Source organism: Staurois parvus, unplaced genomic scaffold, assembly GCF_062004578.1.
Source record: "Staurois parvus isolate SC_StPar_1 unplaced genomic scaffold, SC_StPar_1.0 ptg000704l, whole genome shotgun sequence".
NCBI classification, from domain to species: domain Eukaryota; kingdom Metazoa; phylum Chordata; class Amphibia; order Anura; family Ranidae; genus Staurois; species Staurois parvus.
This window is the reverse complement of record NW_028318500.1, coordinates 2,813,669-2,834,193: the sequence shown is the minus strand read 5'-3', so window position 1 is coordinate 2,834,193 and position 20,525 is coordinate 2,813,669. Positions and strand designations below refer to the sequence as shown.

At 41.1% G+C, this 20,525-nt stretch overlaps 1 protein-coding gene across 1 annotated transcript in view; it reads right to left on the bottom strand.

Moving 5' to 3' along the window:
* Positions 1–20,126, bottom strand: part of LOC149445911 (solute carrier family 2, facilitated glucose transporter member 11-like) — a 32,384-nt gene extending 12,258 nt beyond the window's left edge. The window contains exons 1-5 of the mRNA XM_089653168.1: positions 20,099–20,126; positions 15,332–15,354; positions 2,164–2,262; positions 1,790–1,950; positions 321–445 (exon numbers count right to left, since the gene is read on the bottom strand). Coding sequence (XP_089509294.1) covers positions 321–445; positions 1,790–1,950; positions 2,164–2,262; positions 15,332–15,354; positions 20,099–20,126 — 436 coding nt within the window. The remainder of the gene's footprint in view (positions 1–320; positions 446–1,789; positions 1,951–2,163; positions 2,263–15,331; positions 15,355–20,098) is intronic.
* Between the last annotated feature and the right edge of the window lie 399 nt (positions 20,127–20,525).

Below are 20,525 nucleotides of genomic sequence, written 5' to 3'. Positions count from 1 at the left end.
GTAGAACATGTCCTGCAAGACTGATAAGTCATCCAGATCTATTGTATGTAATATTTTTCTATCTAAGAACCCCTTCACATCTGTGTGGTGCATTTTAAATGCATTTTAGATGCATTACTATTTGACTCTATATAATGTGCATTTTTTTTTAATGCACCGCACCCTAAATGTATATGTGTGAACAGAGCCCAAAAGAACTTAACATATTGTGATGGCTTACAGGTCCAACCAATATAAAACCACAACACAAGAGCATGACACTACAACAGTGATGCATATATTTGGGTGGTATCAGTAATTTATAGATTTGCTTTTACTACCTGCATTTAATCCATAAATAAATCTTCCCAGTATAATCATCTCAAATGACTGGACTGTTCTGCTTGTACACATGAAGACAGCACCCACCAATGCAACTATATTATTATATAGTTGAGTTTTCTTTCTACAACAGATAAAAAAATTAATTGAAGATTGCATGTATAATTCAAAATATTCAGCAATATTTATAACAAACAAGGCAAGGAAAAAATATATAATTTTATTAATAAAATTAAATGTTAATGTAACTGTGAATGTTATACAAATATAAAAACTGATTATCTTCCTATAGTCACAAGAACCATATACATTTATAGCTATAACGACTATAGTCTATAGTTTTTTTTTTTCTTTTTTTTGCTGTAAACATGAAAGCAATAAGCAATAAGTTAAATATAACATCTGTTGATCAGCACATTGATTAAAAAATAATAAAAAATTAAGGAGTAGCTATATTTGATTATAATATACAGTATGCTGCATACTAGTGTCTTAAATGCATTCTCTCTTAAGGAGAAACTAGTCCAATTTTTATACATACTGTATATTGTTTTTAAACTAACATTTTACATAATTAATATAACATCTTTGATTGGTGAGACCAATAATTTCATACACAAAGGATTCCCAGAACATTTTGATTTATTTAATGAGACAGCACTGCTCTAATTTTCTCCTTTTAGGCAGGATGTGTGAGCCATCTGGTAAAACAGCCCACAGATAAATCAGTTTTTCTCATTCAAAAAACTCATTCACTTCTGTTTGTAAATTTCAGGTTATGCTACTGAGCTCTGTTAACAACAGGCTTTAAATACCATAGAAGCCATAGGAAAATGTGAAAAGGGGCTTAAGCCATTTGCTGGATTGAAAGGAGAACACAAAATATTAAAATGCAATATTCCACATTTAGCTGTCTATGGACACAATGTACAAAACCACCATACATTACCTTTAAGCTCCATGGACACTCGGCTTAAAAAAACACCAGTTCCCTTGCCAGAAAAAATGCATGTTTAGGTGTGTTTAGTGTTTTTCTGCCAGAAAACTCCAATCAAAAATGCAAACCAGAAGGGGTTTTTTTTCTGCCTCTAAATGATGAGCTTAAAATATGCCTCCTAATGTGCATGGACGCATGGATAACATTGAGCTGCTTCTACAGACAAAACACAAAACTCATGTAGAAGCAGCGATTTTTAAGCTAGTGTGCATAAAGCCTTAATGTATTTTCTTCAAACAGGTCTGACTGACTGACTTAACACAAACTAATCTTTAGGGACAGTTTTTGTTTTAATTTTAATTTTGACACCCAGCAAAGACAGTGCACAACAGGAATAACATTAGATAAGGGGACAGGTTGACTATAATATTACATCTGTAACAGTTTCATATATAAGAGCATGACAGAACAGACAGAAATATCATAAATCTTCCAAAGTAAGTCTAAGCCACAAATGGAAATAGGAAGTACCTTCCAAATGTCACTGCAAGTTGTCCAACTATAAGTGACCCCAGTAGTCCACCAATACTGTATACAGCCACAATGGTGGTCCAGAGCAGCATGACAGTGTCTGGATGGAGAACTGACCCATATCTCTTCTCCCATGTGCTGTTGATGAATCTCTGAATATACTAAAGAGAATTAAGCAAATAAAGTGAATGAATTGCATGGAACAATATAAGATTATCATATAAACTATGCAGTACATTAATTAGAACACCATTTCTATTTATGCTGGAAGCCTTCTATCATGAAAAAAATAATGAGACCTTTTAATGTTTCGATATAGCAGAAAACCTCCTTGAACACAAGGCTATGTACAGTATTTAATCAAGGCAACTTACATTAGCAGGTGAGTTGATGATGGAGATGTGCAGACCATACTGGAAGGTGCCACCAATGCCCAAGACTAGAGTTAGCAGTGGTAAATTAAGAGGGTTCGCCTGGAATCACGACAAGTCATTTTAAATAGGTTGATATAAAAATAACTTTCGTAAGCAGAAACATGTATTTTACCCTGATAGCTTTTCTGCATTGTGGTAACATGAACCTGACATGATTCAGATAAAGGATGTTCTTTGTAATATTTCTGCTACTAACAAGTACATGATCTTTCACTGATCTGTAATATTAAAATGCTAAGCTATTCTCATGGTTTTAGGACATGTAATTCTGATGTCCAAGAGAAGAAAAAACAGGATGCTGGATTGAGATTTTTTAAGGACCATGGAAGATGTCACTGAGCACACTAGCTCGAGTTTGAAAGCACTCCACAAAATAAGGACTACCCTCAGGAAGAGGGAAAGGATCCAGAGTTGGGAATCCACATACATACAATCCAATGAGAGCACCAAACAAGTGACCAAGAGTCCAAGGTTTTTAATGATAAAATTAATTCACAGCATTCTTCTATGAATCAATCTGATGTGACTGAAGTATGGTAACACCAGTCGTCTCAAAACGTAAAATCATATTATTCAGATGTAGATTTCTTTGTAATTTCATTCAGTCCTCTGCAAGCAAAAATACACCATTTTTTTTTTGTTTCATAGGATCGAGTATCCTCTTACCCTCTGGAAGATTTACCCCCCTTCCTGACCAGGCCATTTTTTGCGATACGGCGCTGCGTTACTTTAACTGACAATTACGCGGTCATTCACTAACCTAAGGGAAAATTATCTTGCAAAGTGAACAGCCAATTTGCCTTTCAAAAATCGACCTTTATGTTCCATATAATCTGAAATTTCTAGTAACAGAAAAGAGGAAATGGTTGTCAAAGCACAGCTTGTATGACATCAGAACACCTTCAAGAAACATTCAGGAAACAAAGGAAACATTTTTTGACAAAACAGATGACTGGTGCTTGATGGGGCTCTCCTGGGAGTTTGTCGATAAGTGCACTTGAGCTTACATCAGGCTTGTCCCATGTTTTAACTGCACGTTATATAAATAACCCCAATACACCATCATATAGACCTTCTCTACAGACCTTAAATATGAACCTAAATGTCTTTTGGTTGCTGTGGCCTGCCCATGACCTTGTAGTTTTACAACAAACTGTGCTCAGGTGAGACAGAAAGGATGTCAACAGGCAATAATGCACATATCCATTATTCTTCATGGCTAGGCCACTCATGCATGACTTATCAAAGAGCTGCTGAAGCACTGGGAACTTTCCCCTTGACGCTGATTGCACGCAAATAGGCAGCCTCTCGGCATCTGGGCCTTGATGCCAAGTGGCCCCATATTTGCATGCAATTAGAGAATACATATGTGCTGAGAGCGTGCGCCCTGCGCGCTCCCAGCACCTATGTCGGCGACTCCTGGAAAGGTCCCGATCTCCCCTTTCAATCGGGACATTTTCCGATCATGTGATCGCCATGACGGTGAATCACAGCGGTCACATGACCCTAAAACCCCTCCCCGCCTCCCGGCTTCTGAAACCCTTAAAGGGCCAGTAGGCGCCAGTGCAAAGAGGTTAAACATTGGCAGGCCTTGGGAAAAAGCTCATGGTCTGTAGTGATATTATACAACAAGATGAGAGGTGTGAGGGAAGGGGTTGTTTTTTCTAAACATACAGTTACCCTTTAACTGGCTTTGTAGAATATATATTGCTGTTTTAGTGCTGCACTGTATATACAGTAGTTATCCAGTTATCACATGATGTGACCTGAGGTTTAGATGGTAATTAACATTGTATAAGTAATATATTCTCAAGGCTCACTATAGACATAATTCACTATGCTACAAATTGGCTCTAATTTCAGCAATGACTGAATATTGGGGTTAGAAATAACAGTCATGTGGCTGAAAAAAAACAAATGTTAGTGCAAACAACATGCATTATAGCTTAGTGAATTGAATCTTATAATGCTTAAAATAAATTATGATTATGTATAGGATATAATCAGATCAGGTAAAAAAAAAAACCTTTTGGAGATGACTATAAAAGTATACCATTCTGTTATAATTAACTCACAGATATTGGCAATCTGTATGACTTCAATGTAGTTATAACATAATGAATAGAAGGAAACATACCCGAGTAGCGGTCACAGCCATGTATTAAAAGAGACGATTGATGTAGGAGATTTTCTGGACTTAGTAATGTTTTAGGATATTTTATTCCCTCCCAAGTTCACTGAGTAACTTCTGGCTTCTCATTAGCTTCTGAGTAATTTTTTTTTTCAAAGAACTACAGAAAAATACTTTATTTAACCATTGATGATGATAAATGAGAATCTTCCCAGCTGTATCTGTAGGAACTTGAAACACATTTGCATTAACAGTATGTTATAATATACACTTGTGACTGGCAGTGACTATAGCTATAGGGAAGACATAGTTTATCCGCTTCCTCAACTTTTTGCCCATCATGGACCAGAACAAGTTTTACATTTCAGCTATATTTACATTTTGGCTTATTGATTGAGCATTTACATTATTTGTGATACTTTATTTTTGTGAGTGGGGGAATATGAGAAATGAGGAAACTAGGTGGGATATTCTCTCAAAAATGATTTAATTTTCTGTTGATTCCGATTTGAGCAGTGTTAGTTTTAAAACAAGTAGTGTCACTATATTTAAAAAGGACAATATTTTTCTGCAATTTCTCTCATTTAAACAACACTTAAATTGTGTTTACTTCTGCTCTTTACATTTATTTCTGCTTTTTGCATGTTGTGAGCCAGAGTAATAGTGATGTAGTTTCCCCAGTTGCCATAAGATGTCGCCACATTGTAGTGTGAATTAGCTGCAGTTTTGGCAACAAGTAGCATAGCAGCTTTTTAACCACTTGCCCTCCAGAGGATTTACCCTCCTGACAAGTTTGAGAAAAAAACAATATTTTTTACTTTTTGCTATTAAACATGTCCAGTAAAAAAATTTAAAAATCTAATTTCGCCATAAATTTAGGCTAAAATGTATTCTGCTACATGTCTTTGCTAAAATAAAATCCCAATACGTGTAAATTAATTGGTTTACGTGAAAGTTATAACGGTATATATAATGGATTATTTAATTTATTTTTTTACTAGTAATGGCAGCGATCAGTGACTTATAGCGGGATAGTGGAGAAAATTCTGACACTAGGAGGAACTGACTTGGTGTCACTGACATCCCCAATTACACCAATACAGCGATCAGTGCTAATAAAAAGCACTGACACTGTACTAATGGCACTGGGGAGGAAGGGGTTAACAAAGGGTTAACTGTATGCTGTGTTCTGTTTCACATTATGTGCTGTGTGTGTGCTTCACAGTAAGCACACTGCTTTGTATGGCTCTGCTATGCAGAGCCATACAGAGCAGTGTTCTCAAGAGCTGATAGGGGAAAGAACTATATTGTTTACATACAGTTCTCTCACCCCGTTGGTATTACTCGGCAATCACAGGGTGCCGGCGAGTAATCACTGACTGGGACCCGGTGATTGACAGCCGAGGCCACGAATGATGGCACGGGTAGGGCCTCCTACCTTGCTCCCTACCCGGAACTTCAAAATCACATATATATACGTGATTTTTTGCACCCGTGCCGCCCTGTAGCAATATTTCTACTATAGGGCAGACAGCAAGCAGTTAACAAGTCCTCGCTCCCCCCCCCACTTAGGATTCTGAGCAACTATTGCCGACCATTCAGGGAGATCACTGGAAGGTATAGTAGGAGTTTTAGCAAGAGAGCAACGACCCAGTCTGTATGAAGGAGTAAGCCTGGATGTAGAGGCAATGTAGACTAGCTGCATGTATACACGTGGCTTTCCTCTTTGGGGATATGTATAGGAGTTTCTCCCACCTAGTGAGGTAAGACTGGTGACATTCCTCATGTGGAAGGATACCAGGTCTTTATTCTACTTGCAGCCAGGGTGCAAGTCTCTCCAGTCATCAACTATATTGCTCTGAGCTCTCTTGTTACCAAGTTCTGCTGTAGATCATTTAAGAATTGTATGGTCTATTTGGATGACTGTGTTTTCTCTGAGTTTTGCTGAATTAAACTTTGACACTGCTAAGAAGAAACTGTTGGAACAGGTATTCTGGACTAATGGGGGACTACTACTGGGCATGGGTATATCCTAGCCAGATTACAGGACTAAGACTGGCAGACAGAACAAGCTGGATAGAAGTCCTGAGTTCTAGTTAGGTTAAGTGGGATGTCAGCAGGTGTACATCCAGGAACTGGGAGAACCTTAGTGGGCCCTGTCACGACCCGCGGTTGCCGCCACCAACAGGCGACAATCGCACAGCCGCGACTAACAGTAATACGTCACGCCCACGGCGTCAGACCCCAGACCTTCTCACCAAACTCGTGACCGAAGGGCCGGCCGATCCAAAACCGCGGTGTGACGCGCGTAACAAGGCCCCACCCAGCTGCACCCTACACAGCGATTGCCCAGCTAATGGACTACAATCGGTGCCTGCAGCCTGAATGCGTTTGTTACTGGGTCGGGTTAGTTACGCAACTAACCCTCTACTGCCACCACCACTTTTGTCGGAGACTGGGAAACTCCCGTTACCAAATATACACTATAATGATTGAAATATTGATCTATATAGCACGGCCCGCGGACCTACTATACCGAAATATAACCACAGTAGCGTCTCTTCAAAGGCAGGGATTCGTGAATTGCAAGTAAGCGCTTAGAAACAGTTTAACACTTTCAGAAAGATTTATTACTAAAAGCGTTGGATGCAAAATAAATATGTACAAAGAGATATCACAAAAATATATATATATGTATATAAAGACACAGCAAACATAGAATAGCGAGGAAATTACAGGGTAAGTTACTTGCCTTGCCTGGTTTTAGCAAATTCAAGATGCAGAGCAGAAAGGTTCTTTGATCTCTCCTTGTTACGATGTTGCTGGGAGATCCCTGAGTGTCTGTGAGACTAACTCACTTACTCTCTTAAAAGGTCCCTCTCAAAAGGGGAGGGGGGCTCTGACTTGGGAGTGGTCATTGGGAAACTCTACACTAAATTACTAGCTCATATCCCGTGATATGAACCATACAGTTGACCTCAGGACTGTGCACTTATTCTGGTCGGTTTGATAATGAGTGGGCTTACATAGTTTTGGGTGATAAAAATGACACCTTTGCAGACTGGCCTGCTCCACTTCTCATGTCTTAGGTTGTTCCACACCATTTGCCAGGAGATTTGCCTCACAGTCTGCCTCACAGGAATGCAGGGGGGATGTGAGGATTCCAGGAAGACCTCAAATACACAGACAGAACACGGAAACGAGGGTTGAGGGGGAACTCCGCTCCAATTCTGATGAGCAAGTTTGCCACAGGCCCCATGCTAGAAAATCGCAGGAGCCTCATATGAGCCTTTTTTTTTTATAGCGCAAAAAATTTAAAACGCACAGGCGATCAAATACCACCGAAATAAAGCTCAATTTGTGGGAAAAAAAGGATGTAAATTTAATTTGGGTACAGTGTTGCATGACCGCGCAATTGTCAGTTAAAGTAATGCAGCAACGTAACACAAACCGCTTCTGTAACCGATTCCTGACCACCCTATAGCAGAAATACTACTACAGGGCGGCATGGGTGCGCAAAATCACATATATATATATATATATATATATATATATATATATTGTGGCAGTGCGGTGTCCTGCCACGGCCAAAATAAAGCTGAAAACCCTGGATTCTCAACCAGGCAGGTTGAGGGGCTCCAGAGAGTTGATGGATTGCAGAGGAAACTGGCTTTTCAGTTTCCTCCTTTACTCATTAAGTCTGTTTTGGGATCTGGAGCCGGGAGATTTCAAAGAGATCTGGGAGGGATGAAATCTCCAATCCGGGGTCCTTGTTTTGAGAACCCCCAGCACACTGATTGCACAGGTGTGTGCAGGCCTTTTTATAGAGTCCTAACCATAGTTCTGGGCTCCACCCCGGAAGACTGAGTCAGGAGGGCTCCACCCCGGCAGATAGGAGTCAGGAGGGCTCCACCCCGGCAGATAGGAGTCAGGAGGGCTCCACCCCGGCAGGCAGGAGGGCTCCACCCCGGCAGGCAGGAGGGCTCCACCCCGGCAGGCAGGAGGTCACTGCCTTGGAGTCAGGTGGGCTTCACCTAGTGGAGGTGGAAGCCAGACAAGCTGTGTGCGATTGGCTAGCTGTGTGTGGGAAAGCCATTTTTGGATAGAGTCTGCAGGAGACAGACGGAAATCGGTGTATCAGCCAGAAGGCTGAATATCATTTGAATTGGTTTAATGTGGATACCCCTGCGTGGGAAGATTGATGGAACTTTTCCTTTAAATAAAATTGGGCAAAAAGGCCCTTAAAATATATATATATATACGTGATTCGCACTCCTGTGGTTTTCACGCCCCTCCCAGATAGTGTCAGATTGCCCATCAGTACACCAGTCATCACATTTAACCCCTTGATTGCCAGGAGCACGCTCATGCACAATAAACCTCCATTGCTAGTATAGTGTCTGAATGGGTTAATATCGTTCATCAGATCAGCACTATACCAGCGTTCACATTAGTATAGCGTCCCCAAAAACGCAGCGTTAGCTGGATCAGCCTCGGCACCAGCCAGCACCTGCGTTTAGCCCCAATGCTTACCCCCCCCTTCTCCCCCAGCAAGTGCAGTGTCAGTAGGTCACTATCACTTGATACATTGCACATAAAACCGTAGTGTTCGCAGAATCAGGCCTGATCTCTGTTAGCACTTGCCAGTAAATTTTGATGACTCTCATATGCAGCAGAGTGCCAGTACTAGTGCCGCTCTACCTTTTGGTGAACTGGCGAGTACCAGCGGTCTAGTACATCCTGGTCTTTCACATACCTCCTTGATTTTTGGAGCTGTTTTTCACGGTATATCTGTGTGCGTTGATTGTGGATCAAAGCAATTTATATGCACAACAATTTATCGCCGCCAACCCAAATTCAAACCTTGCCAGACCATTCGCATGGAAACTCATTACGGTTTTTGAATTTACATTTTTTTTGGGCCTAACCCTCAACATGGGCATTACTAAAAGAAATGAATTGCGGTTGTATTGGTCCGCAGATCCAATTCATCATATGCCATGTTCTCTGCTGCCATGGCCAGGCATAGATATGAGAGTATAATGTGGAGCCCCCTGGATGCCCAGACTACATGAGGAGCAGTGGCAAGATAGTTTGGGACTTGGTGTCATCCTTTTTCCATATGGGGTACCACTTATATGTGGACAATTTTTATTCAAGCATGCCACTATTTAGACATTTGTTCAATCTTGGAACTGACGCTTGTGGTGTGACCTAATGTGTGCCCACCATTAGAAGTGGGTGGATGCAGGGCGGTATATTCTAATGGTGGGCATACCACACACTTTTTCTGGTAGAGATTTCTTCTTATTTTTTCATTCAGTCCACAGGCTGCATACAAAAAAAAAGAACATAGTATATATACCCAACAAGGACCAGCGATGTACTGGTACATCACTGGATTTGAATGATTATACCAGGATGATGCCTACAGCTGCAGGATCATCCTGGTATCGTTGGTTTGATTAGATAATGTAAGGGCAGAGGAGATATCTAGAGTCTGATAGACCCCAGATTTCTCAAAAAAGAATATATGACAATGCCCATTGAAGTTATAGGGGATATTTGCATTCCCTGTTATAGCATTAAAAGTGATAAAAAAAATAAAATAAAAGGTACAGTGTAAAAATAATTAAAAAAATCAAAATAACAAAAAAAATAAAAAATCGCCCCTCCCATGTGCGCACACCTGTGTGCACAAGCCTTGAACCTGTGCCGGTATGTAAACAGCGGTTGCACCATGCATGTGAGGTATTGCCGTGAACGTCAGATCAAGGGCAGTAATTCTAACACTAGACCTCCTCTGTAAATCTAAAATGGTAGCTTTTAAAGGCTTTTAAAGTGTTGCCTATGGACATTAAAAATGTTTGCAGTTTGTCTCCATTGCACAGGGCATGCCAGTTTTAAAGCACGTCATGTTTGGTATCTATTTACTCGTCATACAATTATCTTTTATATTTTACAAAAAAATGACCAATATATTGTGTTTTTGTGCATTAAAAGTAAAAAAAATGTGTATTTTTTTTTTAAATTTGCTTTTGAAAAATCGCTACGTGAGTACTATGTGCCATAAAAAATTGTAGTACCCACCATTTTATTCACTAGGGTGTCTGCTTTAAAAAAATATATAATGTTTTGGGGTTTAAATTTCCTAGCAAAAAATACAGATTTTTTTCATGTGAACAAAAAGTGTCAGAAAAGGCTTGGTCTTCAGGTGATTAGAAGAGTAAGTGATGTGTGGCATAAACTTCTAATGCTGGCATAGAATGCCCCCACCCCCCTAAACGACCCCTTTTTGGAAAGCAGACACCCCAAACTTTTTTCTGAGAGGCATGTTGAATCAATAGAAGAATTTATTTTTTACCAAAAGTTTTTGGAAAATGACAAAAAAAAATTATTTTTTTTACACAAAATTGTCTCTTAAATTATTTACTGCTCACACATGCCATGGGTATATGTGGAATTACTCCCCAAAATACATTCTGCTACTTCTCCCGAGTATGGTGGTACCACATGTGAGAGACTTTCTGGCAGTCTAGCCAAGTACAGGACCCCAAAATCCAATAAGCACCTTAAGGCTTTTAAAGGGCTTTATTTCCTCATTACACTTCCTGACTACCTATCACAGTTTTGGAGGCCCTGAAATGCCAGGATAGCACCTAACCCCCCAAATGACCCCTTTTTGGAAAGTAGACACCCCAAGGAATTTGATAAAAAGCACAGTAAGTATTTTGCAGATCTTTTTATATTTCAAAACCTTGTGAGAAAAAATGAGATCTGAAAAATACTCACCATGTCTCTTTTTAAATTCCTTGGGGTGTCTACATTCCAGAAAGGGGCCATTTGGGGGGGTTTGATGCTATCCTGGCATGTCAGGGCCTTCAAAACTGTGATAGGTAGTGAGGAAGTGTAATGAGGAAGTTACGCACATTCAGGCTTTCAAAGTGGTCATTGGATTTCAGGCTCCTGTATGAGGCTAGGCTCCCAAAAAGGTACTTCTACTCGGTAGAAGTAGCAGAATGTATTTTGGGATGTAATTCCACATATACCTATGGCTTGTGCGAGAAATAAATCATTTAAATGACAACTTCATGAAAAAAAAAAAAAGTTTTGGCATTTTCCAGAAACGTGTGGAGAAAAACTAAATCTTCCATGGACTCAATATGCCTCTCAGCAGATAGCTTAGGCTGTCTACTTTCCGAAAAGGGGCCATTTGAGGGTGTTTGTACTATCCTGGTATTTTAGCACCTCAAGAAATGTGATGGGCAGTCAAAAAGTAAAAGCTGTGTAAATTCCATTATCTATACCATAGTTTGTATACTGATTATAGCGCCAAAAATAAAAAGTGCACAGGTGATCAAATACCACCAAAAGAAAGCTCTATTTGTGTGAAAAAATGACATACATTTAATTTATGTACCATATTGCATGACCGTGCAATTGTCAGTTAAACTAGCGCAGCGCTGTATAGCAAAAAAATGGCAGTATCTATACCATAGTTTGTAGACGCTATAACTTTCACACAAAGCAATCAATATACACTTATTGGGATTTTTTTTTACCAAAAACATGTAGTAGAATACATTTTGGCCTAAATTTATAACTAACTGAGTTTACTATATATTTTTTATAGCTGAAAGTAAAAAATATTGTTTTTCTTCAAAATGTTTGGTATTTTTTTGTTTATAGCGTGAAAAATAAAAAGCGCACAGGTGATGAAATATCACCGAAAGAAAGTTCTATTTGTGTAAAAAAAAGGACGTAAATTTCGTTTGGGTGCAGCATTGCATGACCGCGCAATTATCAGTTGAATTAGTGCAGCGCCGAGTAGCAAAAGGAGGCCTGGTCAGGAAGGGGGGTAAATTATCAGGAGGGGAAGTAGTTAATAGAAACTGCACCTGGTCCTGTTCCATAAAATATTTCTATATATGAAATTTGCTAGCATAGTGCAAGAGTTATGGAATCAACAGTGCATAATATACTGTATGTAATTATATCAATATACAGTTGAATTATGGGAATGAATAGTCCTTTTAATTCCTTTTTAAATAAACATCAGATCAGCTAGATGCAGGCTTGGCCATGTGTGTTGAAGATTAAGCCATGCAAACCTCACTAAAGATTACAATGGTGAACCGGATTATATAAGGCTTGCTAGTTAAACTGGACCAGAATTACAAATTCAAAGCAAGGTCAAAACTGGTTATTTAAATGTAGTGCACCATATAATCTTAATAATTCCTCCTAGTGGTGTTCTGAAATTTTAAGAGTGTATGACCAGTTTTAGTCTGCTTTATACAGTATGTATTATCTTACATTTTAACAAAGTGACATTACACAGAGAAGCACAATCCTTGCAGTGCCTGTGTTGTGCTATGATACGATTCAACTCAGGAATATATTGGCTTTGACATACAACCTAATTAACATTTATTCACATCTTTGAACGCCTGGTCTATAATCAACTGGGCGACCATCTCACCAAGAATAACCTTCTTGATCCCCTTCAGTCTGGATTTTGCCTTCAACACTCCATGGAAACTGTTCTCCTAAAACTCACAAACGACTTACTAACAGCAAAAACCAATGGACACTACTCTGTACTCCTTCTTCTGGACCTCTCAGCTGCCTTTGATACAGCTGACCATCCCCTCCTCAAAAAAAAACCTTTACTACCTTGGTATCCGTGCTCTTTGTTGGTTCTCATCCTACCTATCCCACCGCACTTTCAGTGTCACTTACAATTCTACTTCCTCCTCTCCCTTTTTGCATTGGAGTTCCCCAAGGTTCTATTCTTGGACCTCTCCTAATTTCAATCTACATCTCCTCCCTGGGTCAGCTGATAGCCTCCCGTGGCTTTCAATATAATTTCTATGCTGACCATACTCAAATTTATCTACCCCTCAGCTCACAACATCAGTTTCCACACGTATCACTAACTTACTGACTGACATATCAGCCTGGATGTCACACCACTTCCTCAAACTCAATCTATCCAAACCTGAGCTCCTAATATTCCCTCCCCCATGTGCCCCTTCCCCTGACCTTTCTGTCAAGATCAATGGCACAACCATCAACTTGTTCCCACATGCCATGGTGCTAGGTGTAATCATGTACTCTGAACTCTCCTTCTGGCCCCACTTTCCAATCACTTTCCAAAGCCTGCTGTCTCAACTTTCACATCTCCGAAATATGCCCCTTCCTAACCAATGACACCACAAAGTTTCTAATTCATTCCCAGGTTATCTCTCGCCTTGACTACTGGAACTCCCTCTTCATTGACTTACCTTTACATACTCTATCCCCCTTCCAGCAGGGGCGTATCTACCGCTAGGCAAACAAGGTGTTTGCCTAGAGCGGCAATTTTTAGGGGGGTGGTACCAAGGGATCTGTTGAGCAGCGGCGGACAGAGACATGCAGGGCCGCCATCAGAGGGGTCACACCTGTACTCTTGTAGTGGCCCCCACAGCAGGAGGATCGATGTGGGGGAGAGCAGTTGCAGAGCGACTGTGTTACTGTGTTGTGTGCAGTCCCATATGATCTAAGAGAGAGAGGGAGGGGGGAAGAGAGAGAGGGGGAAGAGAGAGAGAGGGGAGAGAGGGGGGGAGGGGGAGGGAGGGAGAGGGAGAAAAAGAGAGGGAGAAAGAGAGAGAGAGGGAGAAAAAGAGAGGGAAGAGAAAGGGGGGAGAGAGAAGAGAGGGAAGATAGAAGAGAAAGAAAGGGAGAGGGAGAATCATATATACATACACACACTTATTGAACTCTCTCACTCTCTCATTGGGGGGGGGCACAACATTTTTGTGTCGCCTATAGCAGGACAGACTTGTCCACCTTACCAACCGCTCAGTGCCTGCCATTCCCACTATTGGCTGCCACTCACCCAATGAATTAAATTCAAAATACTAACAACAACTTACAAAGCCATCCACTACTCGTCCCCTGATACATCACTAACCTAGTCTCAAAATACTAACCAAATCACACTCTTTGTTCCTCCCAAGACCTCATGCTCTCTAGCTCCCTTGTCACCTCCCCCCATGCTTGCCTTTAGGACTTCTCCTGAGCCTCTCCCATCCTATGGAGTTCCCTACCCTAATTTGTCCAACTATCTTCTACTTTGTCCACTTTTAGGCGATCCCTAAAAACCTTTCTTTTCAGAGAAGCCTATCCTGCCTCCATCTAACAACTGTACATGCATTTTCTCCATCAGCTCATCCCCCATAGTTATTACCTTTTGTATCACTTCACCCTCCACTTTTAGATTGTAAACTCTAATGAGCAGGGCCCTCTGACGCCTCCTGTATTCAATTGTATTGTAACTGTACTATTTGACCTCACATTGTAAAGCACTGTGCAAACTGTTGGTGCTATATAAATCCTGTATAATAGTTATAATTATAATCTTTAATTTTAAAGGACAACTTTATCAGTGAGCACACATTTTGAGTTGTTGTAAAGTTTATCATTTTGTGTAACTTTACAAACTTCCTGTTTCACATTTTCACGACTGTGAAACTTTGTTTAGTCTACGACAGACCAATCAACGTCAATCAATATGGCCAAAGACACTGAACCAAGAATAAGATCAGGTGAAGCTGTCAGCAGTAATGAGGGAGCTTGGGGATTTCACACTGCTGGAGTGGAGATAATTAAAAAGGAATTAATTTCCAATTATAAACCCACCTCCATGAAAAACTTTCATGAGAGATTTCCCAATTTCTGCCCTGATAGGTATTCAGACTCCAAATCTCTCCAAAGCTAAATCAAAATGTAAAAAAAAAAAATTATAGATTTACCGGTCTGCTTCCGGCTAACCTTGCAAAATGTCTAATGATAACTGAGATCAACAGAGCTGTTTTCAAATAGCGTGAGCGTATTGTTAAGTGTGTACTGAGAGAGAGGAACAAGCGCAATCACTGTGTGCCACTGCTAAGAAAGAAGCAGGGTTTGCAAATGTAATAAGCAGATATGGCTCACCCATGTACATATTTGAATACTATCTGCATAGAAACACAATTTTATGAACATCAATAGACACTGTTAAAACTATCAACATTAAACTGATCACATGAATTAATATAAAAAAAAATATGTAAAAACATTATAGATGCCTTCTAAGCAGACAAAATAGTTTAGCCAAAACAGTTAGTAGAAAAGTAGCTTATTTGCACAATGATCCAGCCTGATCTAGAACAGACCAGATCATGCCTCTCACATCGGTTACTTTTTTTTATTCTGTTAATCTAACTAAACTTGTGCCACATCTATCATATGCTTGACTACCTTGAAGCAGCTCATGAAGTACACTTTCTGTAAAAAGTAGGTTAATAAGAAACTGAATGTGCTGATGAAATAATGAGGAATATCAGGGCAACCTGTCACATAACTATGCTATCATGCACTCACATACTATCTGTATTTATTGTTTTTCTTGAAGAAAATGTATGATCCTCTAAATTCAATATATGATGATATATGAAGATATGCATGTGAAATAAATAATAAGGGGCTTGTTTTCTGGAATTCCCCTATTTATTATGCAATTATGTACTATTTGTCAGTTCCTATAATTAGTATATATATAACCTTTGACAATATTGAAGGACGTAATATACTGCAATATTAGCTAAAATAACAAACACAATGCTCAAAGAAGCAAGGTCTTATTTACAAAGTAAGTAAAACCCTAACAGAGAAATCTAAACCAATATTACAAAGTATGTAGGAATAATAGTAAAGATGGTACGTTACGTAAGTTCGTCCTCAAAGCTGAGTTTCTTTTAGCTGATCTCACGTCAGAGCGGAAAGAGACCAACCACATGGCAAACGCTATATTTAAAGAGCCCTCTCAAGCACTACCCACACACACACCCTTGACCCGCCTGGTGTATAGTTACATAGTTAGTCTGGCTGAAAAAAGACAAAAATCCATTCAGTTCAATCAAGGGAAAAAAAAAGCTATAATCCTATACCCACAGTAGATTCAGAGGAAGGCAAAAAAAACAGCAAAGTATGATCCAATTTGCTCCTGCTGGGAAAAAAAATCCTTCCTGATCCCCCAAGAGGCAACTGGATATTCCCTGGATTAACTTTACCTATAAATGTTAGTATCCAGTTATATTCTGTGTATCTAAGAAACAATCCAGGCCTTTTTTGAAGCAATCCACAGAGCTTGCCAGAACCAACTCTTGAGGGAGTCTATTCCACATTTTCACAGCTCTCACTGTGAAGAAACCTTTCCATGTTTGGAGATTACATTTCTTTTCCTCCAGATGTAAAGAGTGCTCTGTGATGACCTCAGGGTGAATAGCTGTACACCGAGTTCACTATCTCTGTCAAAGGTCTTGCTCACCTCATCATAAAAAGAAATCAGATTTGTTTGACAACTTCTGTCTTTCATAAATCCATGCTGTCTGTTGCTTAAAATATTTTTTTTCCAACAAGAACTCATCTATGGGGTCTTTTATTAATCTTTCCAATATCTTCCCAACTATAGAAGATAAACTAACAGGTCTGTAATTACTTGGTAAAGATTTTGACCCCTTTTTAAATATTGGCACCACAATGGCCTTACACCAATCCAGTGGTACTATGCCAGTCATTAAAGAGTCCCTAAAAATTAGAAACAATGGCTTTGAAATGACAGAGCTCAAATTCTTTAAGGACCCGTGGGTGTAGTTCTCCATCCAATGAACAAGCGTCCATAACTCACAAGGGACTGCCCTCCTTATTCATTAGGAAGTGTAGGATTACTTCCGGAAGTAGGTCATCTCCACCAGGGGGTACTGCTGTATTGCCAACGCTCCACCAGGGGGCACTGTTGTATTGCCAACCATGCTGGGACCCAGGTCAATCACTTCTGGCTAGAAGCCATATCCTGTTGCCAGTGAGTCTAGGCTGAGGCTCTGTCAAGGAAAGCAAAGTACACGCAGGCACACAGTTATGCGTCAGGGTCAAGTTCCTGATACTCGGATCTCTGCACATGCGCACAAGCATGTGCACGCTTGCATTCGCGCACCTGTGTGCGCCCCCGCTACCACACTGGCACCAGGCGGGCTATTTAAACTGTTGCTGCACTAGGAGACACTGCCTCCTGGTCTTTCCCATCCCCTCATCTGCTGTTTGTGTATCCTGATTCTGTTGCCAACCTGACCTGCCCTTGTTGGAAATCCGCCCGCAATGACCCAGCTTGACTACTCTCTGCCTGTTGTCTGCCTGCTCCTTGTACCTGATCTGCCTGATAGTTATTGACCTGGGTTGTCTAACTCTGCTTCTCCCTCAGCCTGTGCCTTGTTACCTGCAGTACTGCCAAACCCTGCCAGCTGCTGCTCCAGCTAACCTGCATCTTCCGCTGACCTGCATTTGCAGCCCACCTAGATCCTGGTCGTTCCAACTACTCACCTGTCAGTGCAGACATACCCGGCCCTCGTGCTACTCCTGGATCTCGTGTTCCCTGTCTACTCTATCAGGCGCACTGATACGTGACAGTACCAGAAGGCCATGTTGGAGCCTGTGTAAGCCGTGTACTGGGGTGGGCTCCCCAGGATACAGTGAAGTCACGAACGAGGAAAGCAACCTCAATGCCAGCTTTTGCACAACAGAATTTTACTTAGATGTGGCAAATAAACACAACCACAAATGCTGGAAACATACAATAAATTTACATACACCCAGCCCAAAGGCTGAGACCCTTGTGCTGCACAGCATGGCGCCTTCTGATGGATGAAGGTAGAAAGTGTAGTAATTTACCTACTGGCGGGCACAACTAAGCTGCCACACCTTACCTGTCATTACCCTAAAAGAACAAGAATCAGTGTATGGGTGTACGGTATGGGCTAGCCTGCGGTGCAGCACAACAGCTTACAATCTTACACAAATCTTCAGTATTCCCCCTCCCATAACTGGTCCTGTAGCACGTGCCTGAGTATTCTTTCTGAGCAAAACGCCAGTCTGGCTTGAGTTTATCGGATTTTATCAGCTCTCCAATGTGAAATGGCACTTTAAGTTGTTGAGTCCTTCCAATAATCAGTAACAACACTTGTGGCCTGACACAGAGACCCTAACTAACTATAGGCCTGGTCTCAGTCTATAGGCGCCAACACTGAAATGAGGTCTCTCCAACAGGCCTGCGATATTGCAGTGTAAGCTGCGTTGTTCCTCTGCTCTCATCAGCTTCCTGGCAGAAATCTCATCAGCTTCCTGGCAGCAATCTCATCAGCTTCACCCAGCTGCAGCCCCTTCATTCAGCATTCTCCAGAACATGGCTCCTGTCTCCTCTTCCTGTTTCGTCAACTCAGTGTGAAAACCCCACCTCTTCATGAATATACAAATATCTATGCAGTCTGAGCCTGTGTTAGAAAAACAGTGACATCTTGTGGCTAAACCGCAGAATGTCATACAAAACATTAATTTACTCCACACAATAATTTACTGCACACAAACAGTGTTCAAACAATGAGAGCTGTTTCCCCATCTCACACCTGAGAGAGCGGCCTCTCCTCTAGAGGAGATTTGCCATCATATTGCAGCACTAACGCAAGCTGTCAAGACTCTACACGAAGGGTATGACCGACTGAAAAATCGCCTGCAGACCCTACTGTCACGACCTGCGGTCGCCACCACCAACAGGGCGACAATCGCACGACCGCGACTAACAGTAATACGTCACGCCCACGGCGTCAGACCCCAGACCTTCTCACTAAACTCGTGACCGAAGGACCAGCCGATCTAAAACCGCGGTGTGACGTGCGTAACAAGGCCACACTCAGCTGCACCCAGCACAGCGATTGCCCAGCTAATGGACTACAATCGGTGCCTGCAGCCTAAATGCGCTTGTTACTGGGTCGGGTTAAATACGCAACTAACCCTCTACTGCCACCACCACTTTTTTCGGAGACTGGGAAACTCCCGTTATCAAATATACACTATAATGATTGAAATATTGATCTATATAGCACGGCCCGCGGACCTACTATACAGAGATATAACAAACAGTAGCATCTCTTCAAAAGCCAGAAATTCGTGAATTGCAAGAAAGCGCCTAGAAACAGTTTAACACTTTCAGAAAGAAAGACTTATTACTAAAAGCGTCAGACAGATGCAATAAAATATTTACAAAGATGTCACAAAAATATATATATATGTATATAAAGACACAGCAAGGAGATAATTAGGAAGAAGATTACAGGGTTAAGTTACTTGCCCATATGCCTGGGTTTGCAGATCCAAGTTAGCAGGGTGAGTTCTTGATCTCCTTTTGTTACAATGTTGCTGGGAGATCTCTGTGTGTGTCGCTCTAACTCACTTGTCTCTCTTAAAAGTCCCTATCAAAGGGGAGGGGGCTCTTACTACACGTTTTGGGAGTGGTCAGTGGGAAACTGAATTAACTATAGCTTCATAATACATGACATGAAACATACAGTTGACCCGAGGAATGTTCAATTACTCTGGTCAGTTTGATAATGTGTGGGCTTACGCCGTTTTGGGTCAATGCTTCCCAGCCCTCTGAGAAATGCGGCCTTATCAGACGTAGGTGAGAAAGGTGACAGTTTTCCCAGCCTGCTGGCCCCACCAGGAATGTTTCTCCTGGGCTGACCCCCACCATCTGTCAGGAGATAACGTTGGTCTCTCAGGAAGGGAAAGGGGGGATGTGAGGAATGATCCAGGAATACCTCAAATAACAGAAGGAACAAGAAAAAGAAGAACTCCGCTTCCAGCTCTGATGAGCTAGTTTGTTACACCTACCTGCTCCAGCTGCTACTCCAATAACCATGGGAACTCCTTCTGTGATGATGCTTCCAACCAAACCCAGAGTACCCACACCTGAGAGGTTTTCCAATGACCACAGTAAGTTCCAGGCGTTTTGTAATGCATGTGAATTATATTTTGCCTTACAACCATGCACATTTTCACTAGAGGCAACCAAAGTAGGATTTTTGATATCCCTGCTGCAAGGGGAACCACAGGCATGGCCTCACCACCTGCTTGAGAAAGAAGACACCAAACTATCTGCTTTAAGTATCTTCTTTGACTCCATGGCCCAGCTATACGATGATCCACAGCGATCTGCATCAGCAGAAGCAGCTCTTCATGTTCTTCAGCAGGGTCGCAGGGCAGTGGAGGACTATGTCTCTGAGTTTCTGCGCTGGAGTGTCGATACTAACTGGAATGA